The sequence below is a fragment of the Rhineura floridana genome, chromosome 10 (assembly GCF_030035675.1).
Source record: "Rhineura floridana isolate rRhiFlo1 chromosome 10, rRhiFlo1.hap2, whole genome shotgun sequence".
Taxonomy (NCBI): Eukaryota; Metazoa; Chordata; class Lepidosauria; order Squamata; family Rhineuridae; genus Rhineura; species Rhineura floridana.
This window is the reverse complement of record NC_084489.1, coordinates 11,861,692-11,874,518: the sequence shown is the minus strand read 5'-3', so window position 1 is coordinate 11,874,518 and position 12,827 is coordinate 11,861,692. Positions and strand designations below refer to the sequence as shown.

Genomic DNA, 12,827 nt, shown 5'->3' with positions numbered 1-12,827 from the left:
AAAAGTCTGTCAATTGTTAATAAATCTTTGTCGGCCTAGCTCTGAAGTGTGCTTTTAAGACCCCAGTATAAATTACCAGAATGCAATTTTACTTATTGTAGCAGTAAAATAATGGCTAGGTGGCTACTTTTGTAGGACTGATGTAGTGTTAAAAAAGGAAGTTGGAATGGGACAGTTTCACAAGCTACAGATGCAGGGAAAGTTTATACATCTTCCCCATTAATGTGTGTTTCCCGTTAATGTGAGCTCTTTTTCAAATGTCCCACTTGATGCACTAAGACCAGGAAGTACAATTAAATTTACTTGGACCTCCACTCCCTCTATATGGAAGTAATATACTTTATCTTTTAAAATGCAGTAACAGATGGAGGGTTCAGGATAGAAGTCAGTATCTGTCCTTATCACTAATGGTCAGGACAGCACTCACTCTAGATCTGCCCCAAACTGAAAAATGTTAAAATACAGGTTTACCAAGCAGACCATTTGGATTCAACTGGAACAAGCAAGGGTGCTTGTTTTTAATCTGCATACATCTCTAGGTACTTGTCCACAGCTCCACTGATCTGTAAAAACTGCCATGTACTGTGTTTGCTGAGAAGCCAATGTGACATGTTTACACTAAGCCATTTCATCCACCAATTTGCTCATGCATGGTCCATTCCTGTGTGACATCAAGTACCTGAAAATACTCTTCATTTTACTCTTTTAAGTGCTCACAAATAGTCTCAGCCAAAATTTTGTTTTAATAGAGGGAAGGTAGATTCTAATCTTATAAATGGCTCCTTGAAGTCAATAGGTATATTTCTTGCTTTCCATCAATTCCCATCCCCCACCGCCTTTTTAAATGAATGCAGATAAAAATCTTTACATTTTCAGTAATTGTTCTATTTTGCCAAAGAAAACATACCCCTTACATGTAATAAATGCAGTTGCACATTTTCTGCTGAACAGTATAGAGATACTGTATATGTATCTGTCTTTTTACTTCTTTTACTTTTATTTCTGCTTCCTTTCCCTAAAAGCAATGGCTACACAGCCATGTCACTTTAAATTCTCAATTTCCATGTCTTCACATGAGATGCAAGTTTAGTATTATATTGACAGACATGTTGCATGAACCTTATACATACTAGTATGTGGGCCACAGTTCACAGCAATGACTTACATGTTTGCTTCTTCTGTAGAGATTAGATGCATCTCTCCTCTGACATGGCCTTGTGAGATAGAACATTAAAGTATTCCCATTGTGGCAAGCTTCCAAGTATTGATATCTATACTGCATACTTTGAGTTTGATCTTATCTCAGAATGCTCCTGCTGCTGGAATGAGCTCAATTGACTAAAGAGCATCATTTTAAGTATATAAGAGGTCTCAATTCAAACTCCACACACTGAGATTCAATAAGTATGCTCTCAGTGCCAGGAATGTCAAAACGTCCACAATTTCTATGTTAGGAACTCTGTCCTGCCATTTTATATTGGAATTGGATCTTAGCAAAAATGTGAGCCTTCCAGCCAATTAAGATGACATTGGTAAAGTGCCCCCACTTACCATAAAGAAATAAAGTTAAGATGACAACATAGTAAATTTTATCTTAGTAGTTCATTGCACTAGAAACATTAGATTGGCAAAATGTATTAAGAAGGCAATTTAAGCTTTTGGGGAAGGGGGCTGTTTACATTGGTTTTGTGGAAGTGACATTTCTTTGGAACTTTAGAAATTGCTTCTCCAGGAAAGGGCTTTATAGGGAATAAGAGGGTACAGGGTGATTAACAGTGAAAAGGAAATCAAACTATTATTTGTTAATGTATGTAAGAATATGCTGTTTTACAAGGAACTGTGATTGAAGGGTTAATAGCAACAGATGCCAAGACAAGCCCACAGGTGTGAGTAATTAAGGTTTGGGTAATAAAAGAGAGAGAGAGACCCAGAGCTAGTTGAGTTGCTGATGCTCTCCATATCTCCAACGCTCAAGGACTGCTGCTGTTTTGCTTGGCATGCTGATGTTCTAATCACGGACGGGTTTTGCTGTTGGGAAAGCGAAAGGACTACAAGAGCACACTGGACCTCTGGCTGTGCTGCTGTAAGCAACCTGTAAATAGACTGTTGACTGTATATATCAAACAAATGCTGTTTATCTTCTGTTTGTGCAACGTCTGAAGTAAAAAGACTGCATTTAGCACTATAACGTGTATCCTGACTCTGTGGGGAAAGGGTGGGGACTGCACAAAAATCCTTTCATTATTATGTAACATACAATATAGTATTACATGCTGCTATTGAAGTTTTAAAGTTGTGTTTTATTATGCATCAGATTTATTCTATTGTACTCCACTCTGAGATTATTTCTGAAATGAAGAATGGGTTAAATAAATTGTTGTTGTTGTTGTTGTTGTTGTTGTTACATTTGTATACTGCCCCATAGCTGAAGCTCTCTGGGTGGTTTACAACAATTAAAAACATTAAATAAATAAATAATCATAAACATGTTAGTGCACTGTGCCTAATAGAAACAATTAAAATACAAGCATCGGTTTGTTTACTATAACCTGCTACAGTATGGAAGTAGAATATAATTGCTAGCTTTTAATCCAGACAGCTTGAAGGCTCGATAGTTCTTTAGTGGACTTTTACCTTTTATCGGAATGGAACTATTGGAATTCAGAGGAGAAACAGCAGGCAGTAGATTTAAGTGCAACAACAAGGGCAGCTGCTGCTTGCCGTTGCAAGTTATTGGTTTGGTTCTGTAAACAGCATATCATTCCACTGTCAATTATTTTGGAAAGATAAAATTGCATTCTTTATTGTAGTCAATATAGATATCTATCAAAACAAATTAATTTTACAGAGAAGTATCAGGGTAAAACATCAAAGGCAAACAGATAAAAGGATAAAATAATTCTTTATAATATTTTATGCTACAGAATAAAATAATAATAGCAGAGAAAAATCTCTCACATGAATGGGGATTTGTGGGGGGGGGGTTGGCAGGAGGAAGAAATATATAGAGCTGGTCTCCCTTCTTGTATTTATTACATCTATATCCTGACTATACATCAAAGGATTCAGAGCAACACACATGGAATCTCAAACAATTTCCTATCTTACTTTCAGAGAAAGAGAGAACTTCTTATCATCTCTATGACTATTCATTAGTTCTAGGATGTGTTGATTAAAATACAGAGCAGGCAGTAATATATGAACTAAGCCATAGTCCTGGATATCACAGAGTGTTTGCTGGCACAATCTCAGTAGGTGCATGATAAGAATAAACAGCCAGGTTTTATCTTCTATGCCACAATGTGGGCAACTGGTTAGAGGCAATGTAGATTTTTATAGAAAATTATCTGCTGCTTTTTTGGGAAGCTGCTATATTTTATTCCGTTTAACATTTGCTGGCTCTGTATAACATCTGATTCTGTCAAATGTCACATCAAAGTCTAAGAACAAACCACAAAATGAGTGAGATATCTCTTGCCAGAAGGGAAGGCAAGAAAATAAAAGTTCTCTTTCCACCTGAGAGATTGGCGATTTGAATGGACTGGATGGCAGGCCCACAAAAATGCAGAGTTTTTCAGCAGATGCAAGCAGATTGTGCATAAATGCCCAGAGCTGTCCACATGAATCAGACACTGCAGTATGATCATAGCTTCAATAGGCTTTTAAATATCTGCATCCATTCTGAATATTTTATTAACATGCCCATGAGCCACAGAGGTTTAATTCCACTACAAAGAGCAAGCTGAACTATTTTTAAGAATATAAAGATGGCCTTTCTGGATTAGATCAAGGATCACAATTTTGCATTTAACAGCAGCCAACTGGTTGCCTCTGAGAATCTCACAAATGGGGCATAATGACGACTGCCTTCCCCTGCAGCATTCCCCAGCCTCTCTGAAATGGACAGGCTGAAGTTGAACCCTGATAAGACCGAGGTACTACTTGTGGGAGACAAGGGAGGGTTAGGAAATGTTGACCTGGTGTTTGGTGGGGTGAAGTTGCCCCTACAGGACCAGGTCCGCAGCCTCGGGGTTGTTCTTGATTCCAAGCTGTCCATGGAGGCTCAGATTTCGGCTGTGAGCCGGGCAGCTTGGTATCAATTACACCTTATACGTAGGCTGCAACCCTACCTCCCTGTTCAACAGCTCCCGCTCGTGGTGCATGCCCTGGTCACCTCTCGATTGGACTACTGTAATGCGCTCTACGTGGGGTTACCCTTGAAAACGACCCGGAAATTACAATTTATACAGAATGCGGCGGCACGCTTACTTACCAACAGCCGCCGACGGGACCACATCACGCCAGTATTATCTGATCTACACTGGCTGCCGGTTGTTTTCCGGGCCCGATTCAAGGTGTTGGTTTTAACCTTTAAAACCCTGTATGGTTTCGGCCCAGCTTACCTGAAAGAGCGCCTCCACCGCCACCAATTATGCCGCCCAACTAGATCAGCCACGCAAGGCCTTCTCTCAATCCCGCCAACCAAAACAGCTAGGTTGGTGGGTACTAGGGAGAAGGCCTTTTCTGTGGTGGCCCCCACTCTCTGGAACTCCCTCCCATGTGATCTTCGACATGCCCCTTCCCTAGATGTATTCCGCAAGGCCCTGAAGACGTGGCTATCCCAACAAGCCTTTGAGGTCCTTGGGATGGGTAAATCGTCATGAGTCTGTCATCTATCGTATGTTGTTAATATAATTGCTTTTATATGTATTGATGACTGTCCAGTATTTCTATTTATTGTTTTAATGTGATTGCATCTGAAATTATTGTATTTTATATTTTTTAATGTACGTCGCCTAGAGTGGCTAATTGCCAGATAGGCGACAAACAAATTAAATATTATTATTATATTATTATTTTATTATATTGCTTTAGAACTTAGTGAGCATGAGCAGCAGCAATTGATAGAGCTCTCCTTAGTGAAATGAAGTCCTTTTTAAAAGGCCTCTGTGATGGTGACCACCATGTTGGCAGTTTACAGATTGCAGGGAAGCTATTTATACTATGGACTGCACATGCAGCCTGCCCCCATCCCACCCTACCATGGGCATAAAGAAAGTCTCCCTGTGGATTTGGGAATCCAGGCCTGCATCCAGAGTCTATGCAGCAAAGGTCTGTATATGCCCTGCATATCTCATGCCCTACTGATCTCAGAAGAGTGTGCATTCAAAAACATGGGAAATTATCCTATCCCTTCGCCAAGGAAAATGCTGGTAAATAGGACTGGTAAATAATTTACTGTAAATGTAAAAGTTATGCTGTTCTGCAGAAAAAATAGCCTTTGCTAGTCCAAACATTGCAGATCCTAGGAAAACGTGCATCTGCAATTTAACTGAGTAAATAATATATCTGAAAACCAGTAGAGCTGAAGCAAACAGTTATCTGTACTGGAAACACTTCGCAGGAGATTCATCCAACATTTGCTGGATCCTAACACTTCAATGATCACTAAAAACTAAAACTGGTGAAGCAAATGAAAAGGCAATTTGGACTTTATGTATCTATGCCCATGAGCGCATATCCAGTCCTTGGACCCTACAATTTATCTTTACCCAACACAACTTATCATAGAGCAGTTCTTAGCAATACATCACGCATTCTCAATGAAGTACTTATTTGTATTTTCCTTAAATAAAGTGGCTACAGTGTTGGATTTGATTAGGGACCAGAGTTCAAATCCCTGTTCAGCTATGAGTGTCACTTGAATCAGCCACTATCTCCTAGCTTAATCTACACCACAGGGTTGTTGTAAAGATTAAAGGGAGTGCATGGGACCACTCTGAGCTTCTTGGAGAGAAAGTGGGATAAAAATGGAATGAATGAATAAAATGAACATGGGGCAAAAGAAAGATAATTGATTTGATTGGTGTCTCTATGCTTTATTCAGATTAAAATTTGTTTATTGATGAATCAGTGGTTATGAGAATGAAAGAGAAATTTTGCCCTTCCTGGACCAATTTAAAGATGGTTTTTCTTTCCACTTCTGACTGCTTTCATTTCAGAGTCCCAATAGAACTCACCTTAGGAGGTGGGTATAGATGACAAAATGGTTGACCTGCCTTCTGTGTACAAAAGCGAATGGAATGGCACACCACATCAGCATTCATTTTGCTCTCTATCCTGAAAGGAAATGATGCAAAAACAAAGACTAAGATACGTATTTAGGCTATTAGAAAATAATAGCTCCTTCCATGAAAATATAAATCTTACTGATCTTAATTTAAGACTCATTTTAATATGGGTCCATTTGAGCTTAGCTCAATGATTTTGACTGCACCATATGCAAGCTATTTCAATTATTGTGTTCTTGCTTCCTTTTTGTAAGTCGCTTTGAGTTCTATTGTTGAAAAAAAAGTGATTAATAAATACTAGTAATAAATAAATAATAAATTTTCAGCCCTGGTTTCTACACTGCATTATAAGCCTTTTCCCAGCAGCGGAGAAACACTATGCTTTAGATACAATGTTTGAATCAAACTTCAGAAAGACCGTGCCTGTTTTAGCAAATTATAAGAAAAGCAAGGACTAAGGCTGAAATCCAATACACACTTACCTGGGACTAAGTCCCATTGAATCCAATGCAGCTTACTTCTGAGTAGACATGTATTGGATTGCAGCCTAAAAGTGTAACACTGATCATAATCTCAGTGGATCTCAGCAATTCTCTTGGCTCTGAATCTCAAATACAATCTTTCCTTCTTGGTCAGATTAATCAAAATCACAACTGAATTTCTTAATTATAGAAGAAATGTTTTGTCTTTAGGTTATGTATGCAAAATCTCAAAAGAAATATAATTACATAACCACAGAGTTTTCACATCATCACTTTTAATGTGAAAGGATGCTAAGTTAGTTTACAGGGCTCTGAAATGCAGATATTAAGGTCAGAGGTTGACCTCAGGAAACTATTACATTAATTGTAAGCTTGTTTAGCTAGTTTAGTTCAATTTAATTGACAGCCCAATAATTTCAAAGCAATTCCACTGTCAAATAAGAGTTTATGCCTCTGTGTTACACAAACACCCTCCAATGTGCTGGTACAATAAAGAGGATCCTCAGATATGTGTAAGTATTTCACACATGCACTTATCTAAGGTCCTACAGCACTGGCTTTCTTGATGCGATGCAACTTTATTTAAGTTGGGTTATGTCAACATCACCATGGCTATACTTTGAAGAGGGAAGGAGAATGACTAACACAGAGAGAAGATCTAGACAGACATAATAAAGGTAAAAATTAATCATATGCAACATTTTTTGAAAATCTATGATTAATTCACTGATCCACCATCCTGAAGATGGATTAATTTGTTCACCTGTCATACACTAACTGGATATAAATATTTTACACCTCCATATAAAATAGCTACTTTATTTATGTATTTACTTATTGACATGGCTCATTAATACTCACAGTTTAATTATATTTGGTCCAAATATTTCAGCCACCAGAAAGCACGTGCCTTGTAAGTGCAACTTTTCTAGAAAATAGCATATATAAAACATGAGTGCACAGACTCAAAATACTGTATTTGAACACATTGAAAAACCATTAAGAGTGTAAAGAATGCATTGCTGGATCAAGACCAAGAGTCTTTCTAGTCCAGCATCCTGTTCCAACAGTGGCCAGCTGCAGGAAGCTTGCTGGCAAGACATGACATGATAGGAGAGGCGGGACTCTTTTTAGCCCAAAGGGCCAGATAGTTATCTCCACCAGCTATAATGACTATAGCCATGCCCAGTTTGCCTGCCATGTCCAGGAGTCAAGAATCATAAAATGTGACCAACATTTGGGTTGGGTTGTTGAATACCAAGGGTCAAAAAACAGCTATCGACCTGCGTAGCCTTGAGCAAGGAATCTTGTAGCCTACCCTATCCAATAGACTCTCATGAGGATAAAACTAAGGAGACATAACTAAGAGTATATTCTAACTAAAGCTGTCCATCAGGTGAGGATTTATTAGATGACTACTTATCTACCTTTTAACTGAGTGTTCATTTAAATGCTTTAGAGCTGCAAGCTTTAGTTGGTTATCATACTAATAGCAAATTCAATCTTATAGCCAAGTTGTAAAAGATGCAAATTACAAAGGAAATAATATTTCTATAAAAGCAGCAAGCAATTATCATGCCCTAAATTTTTTTTATGAAACATCTGTACACACAGCTGTTTCTTCCAATCTAGTTATCTGTATTTCTTCCTTTTGTGAATAGCGTTTTATTGAGACCTCTAGTAAATGTAACAACATACAAGTAAAACAACAAAGTACAATAAACATGTCACTCTATATAAAATAGAAAAAGAGTACATTCAGCAACAGAAACTTTAAATATAAAATAGAAAGAATACCAGACAGCAGAATAATAGAATTAAAAAGCAGGGTACACATCCCACCAAAAGGAAGTTAATGATGAAGGTGGTCTTGCTATCTCTCTGAATGTCTCTGGATAGGAGGGACATCTGAGTTTTAGGAACAATGGAACCCCCTTTAAGGAAAAGAACTGCCAAGGCCAGATCTGGGATAATTTTAGCTTTAATTATTTATTATTATTATTTATTTAATTTATTAGTTGCCCATCTGGCTGGTTGTCCAGCCACTCTGGGCGACGTACAAGATAAAACAATACATTAAAACATTAAAATTTAAAACCATAACAGTAAGAAACCTAACCCACCCCAAAAGCCTGCCTGAAGAGCCAGGTCTTCAAGGCCTGGCGGAAGCTTATCATAGAAGGGGCATGGCGGAGATCATTTGGGAGAGAGTTCCACAGGGTGGGGGCCACTATTGAAAAAGCCCTCTCTCTAGTCCTCAGTTTTGTCAGGGTTCAGCTTCAGCTTATTCCTTCCCATCCAGCCACTCACCGACTCCAGGCACTTGGACAGGGTTTCTACAGCCAACCACGGTGAAGATTTAAATGAGAGATAGAGCTGCATGTCATCCGCATACTGGTGATACTGCAGCCCAAATCTTCTGATGATAGCCCACAGTGGCTTTATATAGATGTTGAACAGCATTGGGGAGAGGATGGAACCCTGTGGCACCCCACAAGTGAGAGGCCAAGGATCCGAAACCTCATCCTCCAATGCCACTCTTTGGTACCTACCAGAGAGAAAGGAATGGAACCACTGCAATACAGTGCCCCCCATGCCTAACCTCTTCAGGCGGTCCAGGAGGATAACATGGTCAACAGTATCGAAAGCCGCTGAGAGATCAAGGAGGACAAGGAAGGCGCATTCGCCCCTATCCCACGCCCTCCTCATATCATCTACCAAGGCGACCAAGGCTGTTTCAGTCCCATGTCCAGGCCTGAAGCCTGATTGAAATGGATCCAGATAAGCTTTAAGAACTTTACTAGCAATTTGGAAAACATTACTGCAGAATTGTCTCACTTTATTACAGTCCCACCATAAATGTAGGAAAGAGCCACGGATCGGGCATCCCCTCCAGAACAGGGGGGAGAGGGAGGAGTTGATATAGTTCAGTTTGACTGGAGTGAGGTGTCACCAATGTATAACTTTCAAAGCATTTTCTTTGATGAGGGATGAGGTGGGTCTTGAGTGTGGGCCTACCCATATATCACTCCATTCCTCTTCTGTGATTTCCCTCCCCAGATCTTTAGCCCAAGCTTTAACGTGCCGAATTTTCTTTTCCATATTTAAACTCTAATAGGGGCTATTAATTATAGAGATAGTGCCTTTTTTACTAGAAATTCCCTGTTTATGCAGAGCTTCACAGAATATCAAAGAATGTGGCAAACCTTCCACTTTGTAAACTGTGTTTATAAAGGAGGATACTTGTAGGATTCTATACCAGTTGACTCTTAACCCAGAGAGACTTTTTCTAATTTGAGAAATTTGTAAAGGAAATCCTCAATCAAACAGATCTTGCATTGTTAGCAATCCCCTCTGCTCCCAACCCTCAAATTGCCTATATTTGTCAATGTGATGAAATTTGGGGTGATCTAGTAATGGAAGAAGAGGGGACGGCCAAGGCACTAGTTTGTGGACCCATCGAATCCAGATTTTCAAGGTGGCATTCAACAAAGGGTGTGTGATTGAGGAAAGAGCACATTTATAAAGTGGTAACAAAGGGACTAAAGCTAAAGAAGAACAACACGAGCTAGAGGGAGCCCCAGCTGACAAAGCGTCAAGGCGAGTTAAGCAGCAGAGCGAGTTCGGCAGCAGGGCGAGGAGGCCAGGGCCCCCCACTCTGCCCGTCTGTTCCCTCACCTCAACTAAACCGCAGTCTCCAACCCATTGACGTAATAAACCTTAAACAAAACTATGCAGGTAAGAAGCCAGCAGGGGTGTGGGGGCTTTCCAGTGTTTTGCACTGCCTGCAGCATGTACGACTATCTGCCTGTTGGACAGAAGTCGTGGGTATGCTCTCGGTGCAATGAGCTCCTGGCTTTCCGGGAACGACTTCATTTCCTTGAGGCCAAGGTGGCGGACCTGGAAAAGCTGAGAGAGGCAGAGATGTGTGTGGAGGAGGCCTTCAGGGACATTATAGCTGTGTCCCACTCCAACGATGATAGCTCTCCTGCTATCATGGACAACGATGGTCTCGGGGAAGGAGAGCATCCAGCTGAGGAAGAGGGAAAGGATCCCTTAGAAGGGACCCATTCCTTGGGGGATGAGCAGCTATCCTCTCGTGCCGAGGATATATCTCCAGGGGGTAGAGGGATCCTTGTAGTGGGTGATTCGATCATTAGGAACATAGACAGTGGGGTGTGTGATGGGCGTGTAGACCGCAAGGTGTTTTGCCTGCCTGGTGCGAAGGTTGCGGATATCTCCCGTCGTTTAGATAGTTTGGTAGACAGTGCTGGGAAGGAGTCAGTGGTCGTGGTGCACGTTGGCACCAACGACATGGGGAAATGCAGCCGTGAGGTCCTGGAAGCAAAATTTAGGTTGCTAGGTAGGATGCTGAAAGCCAGGACCTCCAAGGTGGCTTTCTCTGAAATGCTACCGGTTCCACGCGCAGGACCAGCCAGACAGCCCAGCTTCGCAGTCTCAATGCGTGGATGAGACGATGGTGTCAGGTGGAAGGGTTTGGATTTGTTAGGTACTGGGGAACATTTTGGGACAAGCCGGGCCTGTACAAAAGGGACGGACTCCACTTGAACCAGAATGGAACCAGACTGCTGGCACTTAACATTAAAAAGGTGGCAGAGCAGCTTTTAAACTGACTGAGGGGGAAAACCCGACAGGAGCTGAGAAAGGTCCGGTTCGGAATAAACCTCCCCCCAGGGATAAAAACCAAAGAAATGATGAAATTTTAAAAGGGGTAGGCCTAGAAGTAGGCATTGTGAGAGCAGGGGCACAGGATATAAATTCAGAAGAGCAAAATTACCACAGGTCTAACCACAAGTGCCAAAGACACTTGAAGAGAGACACTGCTTACAAGTGCCTGTACGCTAATGCTAGGAGCCTCCGAACCAAGATGGGAGAACTGGAGTGCTTGGTCTTAGAGAAGAGCATTGATATAGTGAGCATAACGGAGACCTGGTGGAATGGAGAAAACCAGTGGGATACGGTTATCCCTGGATATAAACTATATCGGAAGGACAGGGAAGGACGTATTGGTGGCGGAGTCGCTCTATACGTGAAAGAAGGCATTGAATCCAGCAAGCTTGAAACCCCAAAAGAGGCGGACTCCTCCACAGAATCGTTGTGGGTGGTGATACCGTGCCCCAGGAGGGATTTAATACTGGGAACGATCTATCGTCCCCCTGATCAAAATGCTCAGGGAGACCTGGAGATGAGATATGAAATTGAGGAAGCATCCAAACTAGGGAAGGTGGTAGTAATGGGTGACTTCAACTACCCGGACATAGACTGGCTGCATATGTGTTCCAATCATGACAAAGAAGCAAAGTTTCTAGATATTCTAAATGACTATTCCCTAGGCCAGTTGGTCATGGAACCGACCAGAGGGACGGCAACCCTGGACTTAATCCTCAGTTGGGACCGGGACCTGGTGCGAGATGTAAGTGTTGTTGATCCGATTGGGAGCAGTGACCACAGTGCTATTAAATTAAACATACATGTAACTGGCCAATTGCCAAGAAAATCCAACACGGTCACATTTGACTTCAAAAGAGGAAACTTCACAAAAATGAGGGGATTGGTAAAAAGAAAGCTGAAAAACAAAGTCCAGAGGGTCACATCACTCGAAAATGCTTGGAAGTTGTTTAAAAACACTATATTAGAAGCTCAACTGGAGTGCATACTGCAGATCAGAAAAGGTACCGCCAGGGCCAAGAAGATGCCAGCATGGTTAACGAGCAAAGTCAAGGAAGCTCTTAGAGGCAAAAAGTCTTCCTTCAAAAAATGGAAGTCTTGTCCGAATGAAGAAAATAAAAAAGAACACAAACTCTGGCAAAAGAAATGCAAGAAGACAATAAGGGATGCTAAAAAAGAATTTGAGGAGCACATTGCTAAGAACATAAAAACCAACAACAAAAAATTCTATAAATACATTAAAAGCAGGAGACCATCTAGGGAGACGATTGGACCCTTGGATGATAAGGGAGTCAAAGGTGTACTAAAGAACGATAAGGAGATTGCAGAGAAGCTAAATGAATTCTTTGCATCTGTCTTCACAGTGGAAGATATAGGGCAGATCCCTGAACCTGAACTAACATTTGCAGGAAGGGATTCTGAGGAACTGAGACAAATAGTGGTAACGAGAGAGGAAGTTCTAAGCTTAATGGACAATATAAAAACTGACAAATCACCGGGCCCGGATGGCATCCACCCGAGAGTTCTCAAAGAACTCAAATGTGAAATTGCTGATCTGCTAACTAAAATATGTAACTTGTCCCTT

The 12,827-nt window shown here is 40.9% G+C and overlaps 1 protein-coding gene across 5 annotated transcripts in view; it reads right to left on the bottom strand.

Annotated features, from left to right (window-relative positions):
- Positions 1-12,827, bottom strand: part of AOAH (acyloxyacyl hydrolase) — a 152,010-nt gene that overhangs the window by 74,105 nt on the left and 65,078 nt on the right. For 4 of the 5 annotated variants that reach the window (XM_061585978.1, XM_061585980.1, XM_061585981.1 and 1 more), the window contains 2 exons: positions 7,415-7,481; positions 6,021-6,120 (listed from right to left, as the gene is read on the bottom strand). In XM_061585978.1, the coding sequence (XP_061441962.1) occupies positions 6,021-6,120; positions 7,415-7,481 (167 nt within the window). Of the gene's footprint in view, positions 1-1,165; positions 1,298-6,020; positions 6,121-7,414; positions 7,482-12,827 lie in introns of those variants that run through there. The other variant, XM_061585982.1, reaches the window with a different exon arrangement.